Below are 18,624 nucleotides of genomic sequence, written 5' to 3'. Positions count from 1 at the left end.
TTTCCTAGCTGGAGAGAGGGTTCAGAAAAAATAATTCAAATAGGTTCCAATTGCCTCTGCCAAAAAACTGAGATAATGCAGATGAGAGCCTTGAAATAATTTATAATGTTCCTTTAAGAAAAAAGGGGATTTCAGGATTTGAATCCTGAGTGGAAAATGGCCTGAGTTCTGATTCTTCTCAGTTTATTCTTTAAAGGATTTTCTGATTTTGCAGAGCTAAGTCACAGTGACCTTCTCTGACCTTCTTGTGTACTACAATTGTCACTTAATGGCCTCCAAATGGGGTATTTCTGCTGTGCTGTAGCTTCTACACAGGTGTGCATGCTTTTTGTTGAAAGACACAGCTGCAGGATGTAGGAACCCAGAGTGCCGAGAATATTTCTCTGCCTGTTTTTAAGGGTGGGAAGGGTTTGAGCCGGGTTTTAAAATCTCCCGCTGCTTTTATGGGTGTCAGCGAAGTCTCTGCAGGAGTTTTAAACACCTCCTCCTCATCAGAAGCAGGAGGTGCCAGCTCTGGAAGGGTTTCATAAATTACTCTAGCTGGTGGTGTTAATTTCTGAGCCGTTCCATCTCTTAGACTCGTGTAATGGTATAGAATAGAATTAATATTCTCCCAAAAAGATGGTAAATACAAATCTCCAATTACTGCATCAGGAAACTCTTTTTTCACCCAGGACAGCAAACAACATATTTCTTTTTTAGATGCTGGTAAGGGATGGTTATGAGCTAGGCTTTCAAAACTATGTATTATATTTGCCTCCGCTTGGGACGGAACTGCACCCATGATTTGTTTCTTGGTCTAGTTTTGGACAGCTTACCGTGTTTTTGATAGATGTTATCGGCTTGTGAAATCCCAGTCTGAGTTCTGACCAGCAGTCCACGGCTCCTCCTCCCCCCTGTGCACTGAGGGTAGGAGATCCTGGAGTTTCAAGGCCGACCCCGGGGTTTTCTTTTCTTCTGTTTCTGGTCACGCGCTGCTGTCCAAAACATTCTGGCTTGCTTCGTTCCGATGAGGCCGAACACGGGGCACCAATTGTGCCATAAATCAAATCCCTCCTGATGGGAGAGAATTTTCTAGAAGTCCTTGCAAGGAGTTTCAAAGATAAACTGAGACTTTTCCTTGAGTTTCAATGCTGCTTGATAGTTGTTTATTAAGCCTTATCAGAGGAACAGAGCCACTAGCGTGACCCAGGTACAGCATAGAGCACAGAAAGCAGGAGTGAAGTCTCTAATTACCAAGATTTACACAGCCTTTTAAAGATAATTTAACCAATAGTTACTATAAATGTATATTATTTTCCCTTTCCTACCAATTATTCAGTAACACGGGCAGGAACTGCGGAATTCTCTATCCAATCATTCCAAACTACTTTTACTGCAGAACATGGAGTAGTAGAAGAAGGAGAAGAAGGTTTAGAGAACAACAATCCTCCATTTTGATATTTTTTACTCTTATCTATTTACTACAAAGAGAAGCCCAAAACCTCTACATTTTTCACCCTGTGACAATCTTACAGAGTAGTCTACCACCTAATTCACACCACTGTATTTTCTAGTTCCTGTCTGATCATTGGTAATTTTTTCCAAGGTTGGAGGTTAAAACAGTGTTGTTCAGGGGGGTAAGAACCCTTAAAAACAGGCAGAGAAATATTCTCGGCACTCTGGGGTCCTACACAGTACAGACTTTGGGTGATTCTGTTGGTGGGGAAGAGGGGTTCACTGCTGTTTGTGTCTCTGCAGCATGAGAAGTACACCAGCCAACTCCAGATGAATTACAAAGGCACGGCCATGAAGAGGGCGGAGCAGCCCATGGAGCATGGTGTCTACACAGAGTCCCCACAAGCAAAGCTGGAGAAAGGAGAGAGGAAAGCAATTACAGGTACCTGCTTGGGAACCAGTTAATCAGGATTCTGAACAAAGTGCAGCTTGAGTCCTGTGCTGGGTGATGATTCTGACAATATAGTCTTGTGGGTTGCATTTGGGAGCAGTTCTGGAAGGATCATCTTTCTAAATCCCTGGAGTATTCCAGAGTCTCGGTTTTTGGAGATTCAGCCTCCAAAAAAATTCAGCTGATGTGATGGCTCCTACATGCTTTGTTGCTGTGTATGTTCTGGAAAACCTGTGGGCTGAGCAGGTTTGGTAAGTTCTCTGGCACCTGTCTGGTCTATTTTTAATTTCCTAATCGTGAGCTGGTGTTTGAACAGAGAGGGTGACTCAGAGTAGAAAATGTATGGCTGCTGTGGCGTGGTGCTGGCAGGCAAAGAAGCAGCAAGCCTTTCTTTTACAAAACCCTGGATGCTTTTAAATGGCTGTATTTCCTAATGTGCCAATATGTAGGATTGAAACCGACTGCCAAACTGGGAGATGTGTGCTTCAGGTTTGCTGTTCCCCAGCTTCAAACCTTTTCTATTTGAGGAATTCCTTCTGTTCTCCATTTTGTTACCAACTGCTGCCTTCCTTTAAAGACCCTCTGTCAAACTTGGTTCCTCCATGTTCCCTATTATGGTTTGCCAAGACCTCCCCAGCAGTCTTATCTCACCCATCTCACCCAAATTCCTGCTTCCTGTCTGTACTGTCCTGATGGGTCTCTCCCCGGTTTTGCTCAGGTATCATGGCTTTCTGGAGCTTGCTGGTGCATGGGAGGAAGAAATACGGTTTTAAAGCATACTGGTAACATGATTGGTAGTGTTGGTCTTGTGGCTCCAGGATGCCAGAGCACTTAGAAAGCTTTAGGGTTTAGCATGGAGAGTTGCCTGCTCTCAGTTGGAAGAAGAATCAGGGAGGAGAATGGAGAGAAGGGGATGGGCAAGTAATAGAGTAAGGTAAACATCTTTGGTGAGGTTACCTAGATATAGGTACAGCAGCTTTCTAGAAAAATGTACAGCTTTGGATAAATCTGTTAAGGCTTCATGGTAACTAATTGGAGTGGGTTGATTGACCTTAATCTCCCACGTATTGTCCTTAGGAAAATCCCCATAAGCTGTCATAGTGTAATGTTCCAGAGTGTAATGTCTCAGAGTAATGTTCTTCCTCCTCGGTCTCCTCGCTGTCTCCAGCTATGTGTGGAAGCACACGCACCCGTGTGCCTGGCTCCCATTTTTTGCACCAGAAAACCTTTTTTGTGTTGCTTTGGCTGTGTCTGTGTGGCTGTGTTTGGGACTGAGCCTGACAAGTGTGAATTTAAAGGGATGGAATTGTGGATGATTAAGTGTGACACCGGGGAGGGTGAGAAGAGGTGAACCCCACTGGGGGAAGAGCTCTCCAGCTGCCTTTCAAGGGGCAGGAGGTTCTTGGAAAGCAATGCCGGTAACTGGAACCACTTTGTGTTGCTACTGCATGGTTCCATGAACCCTCTGGTTTTTGTTTTGCCACCTTCCAAAATACACTCTCATTGATTTTAACCTACATAGTGTAAGCAGTTGATATTTGGAACACCTTCAAAGCCGGGACATTGAGTGACTCCTCAGCAAGGTGACCCGTTTCTCTAGTCTGTGATTCGCTGAACTGCATTATGTTTCTGTCATCTTTACTGGGCACAGACCAGAGCTCTAAGGCAAAACGGGTTCTGTGTTCTTACTGGGGACCAGCACTGAAGTGTGTCACATGCAGTGGGACTGATAGGCAGAGCTAAAAAAAATCTGTAAAGCGCTGCTAACCTCACTGAGCGATGGAGGAAATCAGGACTTTTGTTTGAAGTATTTTGCCGGATTGGACTGAAACCTGTGGAAGCAAGAGAGGGAGCATGAGCATTAAATCAGTACCTCGCTCTCCCAAAAGCATCTCTGTCACGTGAGCAGAATGATCAGTGGATCCCTTTTTCATCTGCGATGTGACTTAATTTACCTTGTCCTCAGCTGCACGCATGCACCGTTTCTCCTCAGCTGCTGGGAGGAGTGGCAGCAATTTGAAATGATTGGTAAAAAGAAGAATGTAGTGGGGGAGTGGGCTTGCTTAGTGGCAGCAGAAAGAGGCTTTAGGAAAAGAGCTGTTTTGCTAAGCCTGTAGGTATTTAGGAATTTGCATTGGCTAATTAGAGCAAGTTCTGGGCTGACAAAAGCCTTTAGAGGGATTGGTTCCCAGGGCCAGAATGGAAGAGAGGCAGAGGGAATGCAGGCTTTCAAGGAAGAGGTTTAACAAAACAATGTAAACAATTAGAGCTGCTTAGAAATGGGAGGAGGTGAGGGGCTGAGGATAAAGGGATAAAGGGGTGTGAATGGGAAACAGTCAATTTAGTCTTTATGCTCTTGAACTTCCAGCTTTTGGGTGTATGTTGCCTGTAAGCAGAAAATCATCTGGGAAATGTTTGAAGCAAGGAGTTTGGTTAATCCTGTGGGTTGGAGATGGATATGGATAAGTGTCCACGGTTTTGCTAGTTAATGCTAAAAATAGCTATTAGCTCTCATGCCTAAAGCCTTGAGTGATCAGGAAGCCAGGTAGAGCCTTGAACTGAGCAGATTTCAAGATGGTCACAATCCCCATTCCCATCTGTTGCTACCTGAGTTGAGGTACTTGATAAGATACTTTGTGGTCTTCTGTTCTCAGCACGTAGTTAATCCCCAGGTTGATCTTAATTTTTTGTTTTTTCAAAGCTGCCACAGCCTGATGGGACTAGGTAATCCCGAATCTGAGGACTAACCTCTGAATAACTGCTGCAGGCCTGAGTTTCCAGGGGTGGAGGCTGCTTGCAGCGTCCACTTGAAATGGGCATCATCACTTGCAGGAGTAGGACCAATTGCAGGAGCTTCTCCCGGCATCTGTGAAATCGGTTGGCTCACCAGGTTAGCGTCGTGTCATTAGTAAATCCTCTCAACAGAGTGGAGGACTTGAAAGGCTTGCTGATGTCCAGGGCTGAGGTCAGCAGGCAGCAAGGATGGAGGCAGTGGGAGCTGTGCCCAGTTGTGAAGTGGTTTCCATGGTCTTTGGCTGCTTTCCCCATGAGATCATGGCAATAGCTATTTAGACACAGAGCTCTGCCCTGGCCTTTAATTTAAGGGTGTGGTGTTGTATCTGCTTTTTTGCCAGAACTAGAGAGGTGGTAACTGCAGTGTATTTAAGGTTTGACTGTATACTTGATACAAATAAATTTGTGATTATCAGCCTGATTTGAAAGTCCCTGAGATCTGTGTATGTTCACAGCAGGTACAAAAGACCAGGGCTTAGATTAGCCATGCACATATGAAATAAATAGTGTGGCAAAAAGTCAGAGAATTGCTTTATGATTATTCCTACTAGGTCTGAATTCTCTACTTTTGGAGAGGAGTTAAAAAGCAGAGATGTAAGGAATTAATTTGAAAATGTTGTAGCTAGATCATCTTTTTTTTCCCTAAGGCCTCTGCTCTAAGAAGCCTATTCTGCATCTTCTGGAGATGGACATTATTGTTATTAATAATGAATCAAAAGCAGTTCGACTTAAGCTGGATTTCTCATGCTTTTGTTATGACTTGCAGTAGAGAGCTTCAAAGCTGCGTGTGCTTCTGTGAGCAAAGAAATTTGCTGTTGCTGACTGTCTTTCTCTCATGATGGTCTGAAGCTTTGTGCAGATTTGGGCAAAGCACAGCCCTCAGTCCTGTCCTGACCACAGGGGACACCTTCAAGGGAAATCAGACCCCTCTGTTTAGTGGGAGCTGTGTGCTTGTCTTGAAAGCTCTTCTTCCTGTTTGATGATGGAAAGCAGCTTTAATACAGTATTTCTCCTTTGCCTTTCATCACCTGGACTGTATTTTTGGTTGTGCCCTAGTGTTCTGTGTGATTCACTTCTCCATAAATACATCCTTTGTATTGACATGTCTCATTCTCTCTTTTAGTGTCTCTCCTTCAGATGATCAAGAGTTCTGTATTAATTTAACAGGCCACATTTTTGTCAGACTGTTAAGCAAATGGACTTCCCTTGTTCTGTGCTAAAACAGCCTTCATTTTTCCTTCTGAGTGACTGCCCCAAAGACAGAAATCCAGGAGCAGAACATGTGTATGTCAGTGGTCTTCCCTGTATTACACCATCACTGGTAGCTCAGTTTTTATCTGGCTGAATGCTTGTGCTGACCTCAATTCAGTTATCTAAAAGGATGGTTTTCGGGCTGCCTGCCTGAATTGATGAGCCAAGAAATATGTCTAAATGAATTGGCACCATCTGGGCAGCCTGGCACGGAGTGGAGAGAGGTGGTAACGAGCTGCCATCAATTGGAGGAAGTCTCATGTCATTAAAATGACTGAGCAGTTCGTTTTCATTGGTGTTCTTCCCTTCACTGCTGACTTGAGCGAGCCCCACATTTCTGTGTTCTCGCAAGAGCATCCATCTTACACTAAAAGAGAACAGGCACGAGGTGGCTTCAGGGTGCTTTGCATGTTTCAGGACACAGGCAAACATGCTGCTCTGGATGTTGCAGGTTCAGGTTGAGGTTGCTACCCAAAATGGATCCCAGCTGGTGAAGAGCAAAGCCCGCTGGCACAACTGCATGTGTAGCTGCTCCCTGGCCCACTTCTGTCACAGCCATCTGTTTTAGCTGCCTTCCCATCGTGCTTTTTTTTTTTCCCTCTCCCCTTTTTCGACAATATTGTTGTGTTAGAGCTGGAGCTGGGAGAGGTGTCAGTTGTGCTGGCAAATTAGAAGGGACAGAAGCTTCTGACATGAGCAGGGCAGCAAATTTATGTAGCTCTTTGTGCTGGTTTTGGCTGGGGTAGAGTTAATTTTCTTCACAGTGGCTGGTATGGAGCTGTGTTTGGATTTTTGCTGAACACAGAGTTGTTAATATAGAGATGTTTTTGTTATTGCTGAGCAGGGCTTACACAGAGCCAAGGCCTTTTCTGCTTTCCATACTGCCACGCTGGCGAGGAGACTGGGCCTGCATGGGAGGCTGGGAGGAGACAGCCAGGACAGGTGACCCAGACTGACCAAAGGGATGTGCTGGACCGTATCACATGCACAGTATATAATATATGGGGAAGAAGGAGGAAGTAGGAGGGGATGTTTGGAGTGATGGTGTTTGTCTTCCCAAGTCACTATTACGTGTAATGGAGTCCTGATTTCCTGGAGATGGCTGAACACCTGCCTGCCCATGGGAAGTGGTGAATGAGTTCCTTGTTTGGCTTTGCTTCTGTGCACGGCTTTTGCTTTCCTTATTAAACTGTCTTTATCTCAGCCCATGAGTTTTCTACCTTGTACCCTTCCGATTCTTTCCCTGATCCTGCTGGTGGGGGAGTGAGTGAGTGGCTGTGTGGGGGCTTGGCTGCTGGCTGGGGTTAAACCACAACACTCCTCTGAAGCCAGATAAATCTGGCTCAGGATCTGGCTGCTTTCAGCGGTAGGCAAGAATGATGGTGACTGTGTCACTTGACAATGTTATTCAAAATGCAAACTAATATGAGTGCTCAGTGGAAACATTAATTGCTCTTAAAATATTGAAACTGTCCCTGAATAGCAAGATACTGACTCTTCAGCTTTCCATCTGTGCTTTTTGCAGTTTTAAAATGAAGTTCCAGTTTATTGTGGAGGCTGGGAGAGGAAAGGAATGAAACCCCCCACACACAAATGTGCAGCTTTGTCACAGATGCTGTAACAGGCATTGCAGGTGGGGCCATGTGAGCTCTGTGTCATGGGGCATGAGGAACCTTCTGCTGCTGTGCAGTGAGTGCAGGGCAGTGTCTCTCACCCTGATGGCCCCAGATCTCTGCACTCTGGCCAGCCTGATGCACTCTTTTTAGGTGTTCCTAGACCTGCCCTGGGGTTTTGACTTTGTGCTGGCTTTTGTCAGAGGGGCAGTTAGGGAAATTTCTAAGTACCTGTTAAGGCCCAGGGAAATTTGAGACAGCAGAGGAGCTGGCTCATTATTCTTTATAAATCCTTTTTTTTCCCCTTCAGCTTCAATTGCAGTCCCAAAGTTCCTCATCAACAGAAAAGGTCTGACCAGAAGTCTCCCCTGGCTGCCTTTTCCCTGTAGTAGAAAAGCTCCTGGGTGACAAAGGCAGAAGCTCCTGTAGTTTGTACACAGATCAGACACAGATCTTGGAGCAGTTTCTGGGGAGACTTCTGTCCTGCAGGATGGGTGTGACCTGTCTTAGCTCACTTCTGCCTCTCTGGGCACAAAATTGCCTTGGAGTAGATCACTGGCATCTTCTAGACTGGGGGCCTTTGGGATCCCTTTGGGGCTGGGATGTGCTGGAGAGATGAGCTGTAATGAGGCAACTCCTTCCAAGATGCAAGCAGTAACAGCACCCATCCTTGGGAAATATGCTGCTTGTGCAACAGTTGAGTGCAGGTGGTCTTTGCATTTCATCTATAGGGCAGTTGATCCCTTTAGGCACAAATTACCTCAGACATAACTGGCTTTTGCTAATGGATTTGTGTTAAAGTGTTGATCTCCTTCCCCCGGCTTCCCCAGATAGCTGCTTCTTGGCCATCAACCCTAAGATCTGTACTGCAAGTCAGAGGATAATAATCCATTGTGTGCCCAAAAGAAGTGCCTGACGTTGGTGAAGCAGATCCTGCGTGGTTGGGATGGGGTCTAGTGGGCAAGTTACAGCATGGAAAAAGGATGGTGGGTTTCTGCTGGGCTATATGACAGAAGCTCTTAGCCTAGCAGAAACCAAACCCTACACTGGAGTGCCTCTGTTCACTGACAACCTTGTGAATAGGTTTTTTAATTCCCCCCCCCCACCCCCAATCCCATGAGTGGTTTAACCTTCATCAGTTATGAAACATATTGCTTGGCAATTCCAATTTATCATGGTGAGAAATGCTCAAATGCTTCCTCCTTTGAACTTTCAAAGCCGCCTACATAATAGGAACATGGTTTATCTTCCACGCACCCTAAGCAGAGAGGAGAGTAATACTTTCAGCCTCTTTTGATCCTCAGTGTGAAGGGAGGCTGCGTGGTTAACTTTGAAACATGAAGGAGGTCTCTTGAAAAGGGCCTGTGGGCTGCATCTGTAAAGTAAAATTTTTTGCCTGTGGACTGTCAATGTATGAGCTTACATATCTGGAATGATTCTAGAACAAAAATATCTGAAGTAGTGGCCACTGGGTCTGTGTAGCTTTAGAAACAGCAGCATAAAATCAGGCTTCTTTTTTAATTTGACTTACTTAATTCCCCTTCGTCTCATGACTTCCCTTATGCTAATGACTGCTTTCTGTCATGTCCCTATTAAAACAGGGAATGCAAAATTGCAGGACTGTTTGAGAGCTGCTTTGCACAGAGCAGTGTGTGGTTTGAAAACCACAAGCTGAGCAGCAGCTGGCAGTAGAAGCCCAGCTATGGCTCTGGAGCTGGAGCCAGTGTTTAAGACATGGCCAGTTATGGCTGCTATGAGCAGAGGCAGAAGCAGCCTAACAAAGCTGGATCTTACTCTCAGGTGGAGAGGAAGATCTAGATGAAAGAACAAAAGCTACTTTATTTGCTTCTCTTAATCTATGAAAAAACCATAGTATTAACTGTACCACAGGCAAATTGGGTGTATTCTTTTTGCTTGTTGCATAAACAGCAGCAGCCCAAGGCACTGCCAAACACAGTCTTGTTTTGTGGGATACAAAACGAGAAGCAGTGGATCAGCTCCACTGAGTGGGTGCCAGTTGTTGCAGTGAAGCCCTGATCTTTCAGTGAGTGCTCACTGAGCAGAGAAATTATGTAAGCCTGGCTCTTCTAGAGGAAATTCTCCATGAGGAAAACCTCTGTCCTACAATTACTGTAGAACTCACTTGGTTTACTATAAGCTTTAGAGAGCAACAGTTTACTACTTCTTTATGAACGTGTAAGGAGATGGCTTTACCATTTTCCCTAAGTTTGTAACGATTTGAGAATTTCCTATTGGGGAATGTGTGTCACTTAGAGTGGGAGTGGTAAATAGTGGAAGAATCCCTAGTCTGGACACATCCAAGGACATGGTGGGGCAAAAATGTAGAGCTAAAGTCTTCCCATTTAAGGTGAGGAAAAAAGTCAGATTTTCACCTGATTTTTAGGTGAGTTGAAGACAGTTTTGTGGTTAGTGTTTTGTAGTCTGTCCTGCCAAAAATCCTCCACTTTGTGTGAATAATAAGACTAGAAAGAGACAAAAGCCAGTATCTGGGGAACACATCTGTGAAAGACAAGGAAGGGGGGTGGAGTTAGTTACCTTACAGTAGAATGTAGACAGGAAAAAAGGGTCATACAAAGAAAAGCCTGAGCATATTATTATGTATCATTTGCTGTTGCTATAACCATGGTATAACAGGTTCATGGTCTCATCTGACCGTGCTGTTTTTCCCCGTTTGGCATGTGGTTGAACCTGGTAAATTGATATTTTCTGTGTTAAAGTATTTGATTATCCTCTTCTAGAAACGAATACTTACCGCACCCCTCTCTATGGGCAGCCCTCCTGGTGGGGGGAAGATGATGCAAATAACAAGGAGGAGAGAAGGCAAGAGGAACATTACTCAGGTAATGGAGGTGATGTGGGGTGGGAGAAGATAAGGGACACAAAATTTTGGCGCACTTTTGATATTTACTGTGTGAAGCCATCCTGTTTCAAGATTTTAATTACCGCTTCTTTTTTGTGCTTGTATTTGCACATTCCTGTGTGTAGGTTGCTGCTGCTGAAACTGGAATAAGGGAGAATTAAAATGTTTTCCCTAAAATATTTGACCATTAGAAACAGCAGTTGTGGAGTAAATCACTGAACTTGTATGAGAACTAGTTATATGGCAGTGCTGTATCTGTTTCTCACCTCATCATCCTTGGGAGCCATTTAGTCTTAACATTCCTGTTATTGTCAATCTGTGTGTATGGAAGAGGCATCTTATTTTCACTTGTGCAGTAAACCTGATGTTTCTATCGAGCATGTGCTCTACTTCACAAAGAAGTGTTTTATTTCAATGCACACACAGTGTATCTGTTCTCTAGCAGAGAGAGGTTGTGATTAGTAGACTTTTCAAGAAGTTGAAACAAATGAGTTGAGTAGTACTGAAAAAATGTGATTTTATCCTTTTTCCCCCCCTTTTGTAGAGAGATCAAAAGAGATAACCCAACATGAAGAGGAACTGAATGGGAATATTTCGACTTATAGAGATGCCCAAGAACAATCTGTGTTTGCCTTCCGGAGAGAGCCAAGTTACTTTGAGATTCCAACTAAAGAATTTCAGCAGCCATCAAAATCTCCAGAAACACAGGTCCATGAGATCCCAACAAAGGATGTTGATGCTGTGGTAGCCCCTGTTGTACAGAGTCATGCCTCTTTCACCATTGAATTTGATGATGGTACCCCTGGTAAAATAAAGATAAAAGACCATGTAACTAAATTTTCGCTCAGACAGAGAAGACCCTACAGTAAGGAGCCAGCTCATACAGAGGTGATGTCAGCAGAGAGCAAAGTGGCTGACTGGCTTGTCCAGAATGACCCAAGCCTGATGAGAAGGCAGTCTGCAGGAGATGATGTTTACAGTACCAAGAGTGACCTGCCAGTTCATGTAAGGACGCTTAAAGGTGAGTGAATGTCTTGTCATGTGGACATAGTGCTCTGTTGGCCATGCAAATGCAGCATAATAAAAGATAAAAACCTTTCTCCTGTCAAGGAGAACTGGACTTAATTATCTCTGCTCCAAATTCGCAAGATGAAGAATATTACTGTTAATATTTTGAATGCAGCTAGCATGCTCTTCACCTGGCCCTGAAGTCATGTGTGATGTTGGCTTGGGAACATTCTAATGTGACTCCTCCTGTCTATAATGCCAGCTCAGCAGTAACTGGTTGAAAAAAGGATTTTAAATGTCTAAAATAATTTCCACGTGGTCAGGCAGGCTGATAAACACAGGTATTTCAGTGAATTTTGTTCTCTTTGCTTCTCCTAGCTGATGGGATGACTTTCTAACTGTAGTCACATCTTGTTATGAGTCCAGAGCAGTCTAAGCATGATCATCCTGTTGTACTATTTCTAAGTGTGATCATCTGGTAATGACCAGAGCAAGTTGGTTGGATGACAAAAGATCCTGACACAGAGACTACTGGTAGAGTTGAGATACACGTGATCCCCAGTAGAGGAAATTGTTGTGCTTGTAGGTAAAGTTTTCTTCTCTTAACCTAAAGCTTGTCTGAAATCCTCTGCTCAAAAACATCAGATTTGGTGGACCTGTGTCTTGTTAAGTCTGTCACTGAGGAATTCTTTGGGGATTTTCAAAGGTCTGAGGTGAAATGTGGAGCCCAGTTCTTACTGCAGCTGGTGGGATTTGCATGATTCTGATGCAACTTTGAATATATTTTGCAAGATTTAGGCTTGCTCAGGTTTCCCTCTTGGGCCATGCACTGAACAGCTCGGAGGAGACCACTGATTCCTGCATTCTCACTGCCTTGCCTCTGGAAAAGCTATTGTTTTGAACTGCAGCTTGAGCTGATGAAGTCATACTGAAGGTTACCAGACCTACTTGTGCTTGAGGCCCTACTTAAACCACGACAGAGCTATACCTTGTTTTCTCTTAAAGGAATATTTGCTTTGACCTTCTTGGAAAAAATCCCCAAACCTTGTCATAATATGAAGTTTTATACCTCCAAATTGCTGTTTTGGGTACATATTTTTGGGAACCCTGTACCGTCATAAAGGTTTCATATTCAGCCATGGGGTTTGGCGTGGAAATTGAACTACTTTGTTGCCATTGCTTGGTTCTAGTCCTTCCCAATAAGGGACAGGGTTAAGGTGCCCTGTTTGGGTATTTAGGGTTTTATTTTCAGTGTACTGTGACTGTGTGATGAAAGGGTTTGTGTGTTGGGATTTTTTATGTTACTGTCGTACTGGATTTTGTTGACTTACTGGAGAACATTGTCAGGGATAGAAATGTGCTTTAGTGGTTTTGCTCTTTCCTCTTGGAGAAAACTAGAGAGTTGGGCAACTGTTGCTGTTGTGATGCACAGGAACACTAGAGACTGGCTTCATTTGCCTCTCTACAGTCCATAAGGCATGGAAAGAAGCTGAGGTAATTCAGTGCATAATTTGCATATCAAGAAATCAATGCTGGACATTTGATTAAAACATGCAGTGTTGATGGCCTGAGGAGTTGTTCCACCTCTACTTTGGCAGGTATCATTTATCTACGATAGTTGTGCAACGTGTTCTTCTGGCAGGGCTAATTTTGAAGATATCTTGGAGGCTGCCTGCCTACCAGGTTTGGGTCTCCAGGATCAGAGATGCCCACCATAGGGGCTCTCTGGTAACATCTGTTCACTTCCAGGAACAATGTGATGAATGTAAAGCCTGGTATCAAGACTGCAGGGTTCAGGTCTTAGCACCTTGAGGGGATGTGCATGGTGTTCTGCTGGGGCATCCATGAGCATGGTGCATGTTTTCCTTGTGTCCTCACTGTTTTGCATTCATCAGAGCTCTTAGCCAAGACCTTTAATTTAAGAACTTTCCCTTCCAAGGGTGAAGCTTATCAGCCCTCAGGGCACAATGCAAAGTTTGCTGGCTTTTCTTCATGAGTGTGTTAGGAAACTCTTTGTAGAACTGACTCCTGGTTGAATGGACCTTGCATTAAGTTCTAATCTTTCACAGTTAACTTGACGTAATAAATGGTCTTCACCCATGAGTCTGGAGAACTTGCCAAGTAGGTTTGAGCAGTTTTCCTTTCAAACACGTGGTGTTTTAGCCAGTATATCTTGCTACATATTACAGTCTAGAGCGCAGAGACCTCTTTCCCCGTTCTCCCGATGACAGGTTCCTGGTCGTTGACTGAATCGTGTTGTGTGCCTTCACACCCGTTTCCTTCTCCAAAAAAAGGTTTGTTTTTTGTTTTACTTTTAACCTTTTGTTTTAATTTTAACTTTCTGTTTTACTTCAACTTACTTTCTGAGTGTCCTGAGCTAAGGTGCTGAGGGGCAGGCAGGCACTGATCCATAGAGACAGTTGTAAAGATGGTTGTTGCTAACGTAAGTGAAAATAATTATAAACTTAGTTTAAGCTTAGTGAACTCTTAAGTAATGATTTAACCTTTGCTTGGCTGGTGATAGGATGGTGTAACTCATGGGGGTGTCATGGTGTGATTCTTAAATCTTCAGGAAAAGTAAAGAACCCTGCAAAATTACTTTTCTATTAGCCTCTGGTTTGTTTTCCCTTGTAGAGGAGAGTGACGTGGGTGGGTCACGAGATGCATGTACTTGTAATGCACTGACCTGGTCTTTCATCATGGGCATTCACTTTCATGGGATGCAGTGCAAGGGTTTTATTTCCTGATCCTGCAGAGATATTTCTGCTCTGTAATGGAGAGAACCCAGTGAGGTGGTCTTGGACTACAGTAATTGGATAAAATGGCAAAATGATATAATAATTTTTACTGAAGTTGAAAAAAGAAGGAAACAAGACATTAGGTATGTAAACCAATTACCATTACAAAATCAGAAATCCATGAGGTTGGAAGTACTTCTTGAATTCTTTTAAAATAAATAATTAACTTGGTAGCCAACCAGTGGTGAAGAGTGGGGTCAGGAGAGAGCTGCTTTCTCTTTTATTTCTTCTGATGGGGTGCAATCCCTGTACCACACAGATGTCTGTGGAGTTTTCTAATCTTACAGAATGCTTTTCTTGTATCTGAAATGATAAAATTAAACTGGGAGATAATAACAGGGCTGCAGTAACTGAGAGTATGAAGGTCAAATGTACATACCTTGTTTCCAGGCCATAGGCACGAGGACGGGACTCAGAGTGACACCGAAGACCCCAAGGCAGAGAAGGAGACGACGCCGGGCAGCGAACGTCCGGCAGAGCAGACGAGGCTGCAGCGCCAGATGAGGCGTGACCCCCACGAGATGCTGCACAACAAGCAGGCCTTTGTCATCGAGTTCTTCGAGGACACACCACGGAAGAAGCGGTCCCAGTCCTTCACACACAGTGCTCACTCATCCCAGAGCGACACGGATCCGGGGCTGAAGAGCAAGGTTGAAAAGCGCAAGAACGCGTTGCCGGCGGAGAAGCCAGGAAATTCAGTGCCGCCATCCCACCTCACAGCCCATGCAGGCAAAGCCACCACCAATTCCTGCGGGACCCAAAGAACGAGCTCCTTCAAGAGGGAGAAGACGGAGGATCGGATCAACTCCTCATCTTCTTCTGCTCCCAGAGCCAAAAGCTATGGCAGCGTTGGGAGGAAGTCTAAAATGGCTCAGGATTTTATGGCCGAGTACTTGCGTGAGACGGCTCAGTCTGGGAAGCCAAGCGCTGAGAAACCAGCCCCTCTGCCCATGCCAGTAGCTCCACGTGTGGTTATATCCTCGGAACCAGAGCCCGCCTCTGCTCCACCTCCAGAAGTGAAGTCTGCCCAGGGCAGGAGGAATGATGAGGAAGACAGTGTAAGCGAGACCGGCACATACACCATTGAGACCGAGTCTCAGGACAAAGAGGTGGAGGAGGCGCGAAAAATGATAGATCAGGTAAATGCTGCTTTTCTGCGCTTGGCCAGTGAGCTGAGGGCTGAAGGCTTGAAGGGCCTGAATTAACTTGCCATGAACGGATGCAACTGGGTGCAGCAGGGGGTTATGGTTAGGGTTGGAAAATCATCCTGGGTGACCTGTGCTAAGGATAGGCCGCAACAAACCGTGAGGCTTGTCTTTAAATAATCCCATCAAAACAACAGAATTACAAACAAACAAAAAACCACAGAGTAAAAGAAGGCAAGATATGCCCACGGCAAAGAGCTGCCTTGCTTAAAAAATTGAATTTGGATGCAAAAGTGAAAGAGTGGGTTTGCCATCTGTTTAGAGGAAAGGCAACACCTGAATAAAGATCAGGCTGATCCTGCTGACAGCAGTGGCTGGGAGCAGCTCTGCTCTTTCTAGGACTGCTCCCAAGCCTCTGCCTTGGCATTGCATCATCTCCTGCCCACTGTCAGGAAGATGGGAGCTGCAGCCCATCACTGATGCGTCATCCCATGGTAGGCCACAGGAAATGCCAGGGGCTGATGCTTACAAGCCTCAGTGGCAGATGTTTCTGTATTTGGCTGTGCCTGATTAGAAAGGCAGTGCTTGCTGCAAGGGCAAGCTGCAGTTGGCTGTGATAGCAAAGGGTGTGATCTAGGGCAGAGGCAATCCCAGATGGATCTGTACTTGTTTGGATTTTGCAGAGTGAATGATAGCCTAAAAACAAAACTCCAGAGATGAGGGAGGCTTAAGAAGAACCCACCCAACTAAACAACCACAGGGCAAACCAAAGTTTGGCTGATTTTCAGGTTTAACTCTCATCTGCGGTCTATTATGAAAACAAAACTGGCAAGTTGTTATGAAGATTTAATGAAATGTAGTCAGGAGGATGGCAAGGTTTAAAGGAAGCCTTAATTGAACCTGTCTTTAGAGCTTTGTGTACAGTGTTTATGAGCCTGGATCTAGCTTCTCTCTTCTGTTTTTTATTATATTTGTTCCTTACATCTTGTTTGAAATGTGATCGGAAGCTTTCAGGGCATGGTATTTAAGCCACAGCAAGGTCCTAGTCCTGACTTTAGATGACTAATTGTTCTGGTGGGGAAATATGAGGGAAGGTGCCACAAAAATACAGGTATTTCTGGGGAGTAGTCTTGGCAGCCATGTGACTTGGGCAGGCAAAGTGACCAGCTTCTGGTATTGACTGTGCCATAGACTTGGTGCAGTGCAGACCTGCCACTTGTGAAACAGCTGATAACTGAACCTCAGTGTTCCTGTCCAGGAAGAAAGAAGATTAATTTTGGACTTGCTTAGTTTTTGAGGTGTCTTTTCTCTGTATTCCTCCACCATTGCATACACATTTTTTTAACAGAAGTGAAAGCAGAGATCTTTATGGCCGTCTCTGTTCATCCAAGGCAACCTCTGTGGTGGTATCTTCCTCTGATCTTCTTGCAGTCAAGTGAGAGGAACAAGCCCTTCTGAGGCATGAGTCTTGGTCACCCCTGACAGGAAGGCCTGCTTCAGGGGGAATCTGTCCAACAAGCTCAAACACTCACCCATCTCAGGTGCATCCTTCCCCAGTTCCTTGTGGCAGTGCAGGGCTGTTTTGCTCAGCCCACTCTCAGCTACAGTCTATGAAAGGCACTGGGGATGGAGCTTTCCCATTTTCACCGTCTAGCTCCTCGTGAATGAGCTGGTAAATAACTTTTTCTGACACTCATCCTAAATTTCTCTGGGCTGAAAAGGGACTCCTTTTCAGTGAAAGTTACTGCTGTTAAAGGCAACACTCCTAAATAATGAGGGTGAGAGGAAAGGTGGGTGTGAGTGGATTCTATGATTATATTTAAAGCTGCTACTGTGGAGTACAGAAGAAAATTATTTACACAGTTCTCATGGAAGCATTGGCGAGTGTTTCTGGCCCCTTGGGATCACAGTTTGTGTGTGACTAATGTTTCACGGATTTGGATTTTTGACTAATGTTTTTCTGTTTTCTTGCATTTTAATATTCCCATGCAAACATCTTTTCAGGTTTTTGGTGTTCTTGAGTCGCCTGAATTTTCCAGAATCTCTTCAGCCTTTAGGCCAATAATTAAAGGTGAAAAAGATGACTCCGGTTCTCAGCATCTAATCAGTGAAAATGGCACTAGTCAGAAGTCACCCTTGCTCCAGGCATTTTCCTCAAAAGCTGTGAATGGGTCTCAGGCTGAAGCGCAGGTATGGGCAGCCCAGGTGGATTTCCTGGGATAGTGGAGGTGTAGATGGGTTTTCTGTCTGGATGTAAATGTGATGTGTAGCTTGATTTCCATCTTGAGCAGACCGAGTGATGTCTGTATGAGAGGAGAGATTTTGTGGCTAGGATTTGGTGTACAAACCGTCTTTCTGACCTCATTTTCCCCACCTTATTGTAGATGTCTGCAGCCGCTCAAGGGAGTCAGAAGTGGGTGTCAAGGTGGGCGAGCCTTGCGGACAGTTACTCTGACTCTGGATCTGTCTCTGGGCAGGGTGATGGAAGTGCAGGTAAGTCTCATCTGACACCGCTGTTTGAGGGTAGCTGAATCTAAACCAGGATGATAGAAAAAGCAGAAATTAAGGGCATCTGTGTGCCTGGCTGTAGCTTATTTTCTGTTTTAGCTACAGTAGTTGGAGATGGGAAGCACTGAGTGAATTGTTCCTAGTGGATTGAAGATGGAGAGAGCCTCTGGTTTGCATTTTGGAGTTATTCAAGAGGTTCTTAAATATTAGGTTTGACATGACTAAGGGGAACCTGGGAAGGAGAAAGCTTGTAAGGGCTTTGGGTGCTAACCAGCCCTGAGCTGTGATTCCTTAGACTGCCTTATGATGCCGGCTGAGAACCCTCTGCACGTAGCCTTGGAGTTAGTTCCTGACTTGCATGTTTTTTGTGTACTTCTCCTGTGTCTGGCTGTGCTGAGAATTTAGGCTGTTCTAGGGTTTGCTGTTGAGTGGCAGGTTTAAAGGGCGGAGATCAGCATAGAAAACCAGATATGGTGGGGAAGAAAGGAAGTTGGAGGACATCAGACTCCTGTCATAACTTGGAAGACACCTTACAGACCCTGTGGTTCTCTTGGTGTGTGAGAAAAGGAGAAAAGCACTTTGTTGGCTTTTGGAAATGTTTTCAATTTTTTTTTGATTTGGATTACTTGTCGTACCTTCTTGCCATCGACAGCTATAGATAGATCCAGTAAAGATTAGAAGAAACCTTTGTTTCAGAGATCACTGCCACTGTTTTCACACCATGTAGGATACCTGACTC

At 44.6% G+C, this 18,624-nt stretch overlaps 1 protein-coding gene across 8 annotated transcripts in view; it reads left to right on the top strand.

Moving 5' to 3' along the window:
* The window catches only part of CEP170B (centrosomal protein 170B), a 59,758-nt gene that overhangs the window by 20,065 nt on the left and 21,069 nt on the right, over positions 1-18,624 (top strand). For 5 of the 8 annotated variants that reach the window (XM_039551815.1, XM_039551814.1, XM_039551812.1 and 2 more), the window contains exons 6-12: positions 1,741-1,879; positions 10,305-10,406; positions 10,971-11,447; positions 13,666-13,728; positions 14,623-15,371; positions 17,382-17,567; positions 17,762-17,870. In XM_039551815.1, coding sequence (XP_039407749.1) covers positions 1,741-1,879; positions 10,305-10,406; positions 10,971-11,447; positions 13,666-13,728; positions 14,623-15,371; positions 17,382-17,567; positions 17,762-17,870 — 1,825 coding nt within the window. The remainder of the gene's footprint in view (positions 1-1,740; positions 1,880-10,304; positions 10,407-10,970; positions 11,448-13,665; positions 13,729-14,622; positions 15,372-17,381; positions 17,568-17,761; positions 17,871-18,624) is intronic. The other 3 variants (XM_039551817.1, XM_039551816.1, XM_039551813.1) reach the window with 1 other exon arrangement.

The sequence above is a fragment of the Corvus cornix genome, chromosome 5 (assembly GCF_000738735.6).
Source record: "Corvus cornix cornix isolate S_Up_H32 chromosome 5, ASM73873v5, whole genome shotgun sequence".
NCBI classification, from domain to species: domain Eukaryota; kingdom Metazoa; phylum Chordata; class Aves; order Passeriformes; family Corvidae; genus Corvus; species Corvus cornix.
This window is presented reverse-complemented; position numbering and strand designations above follow the sequence as displayed.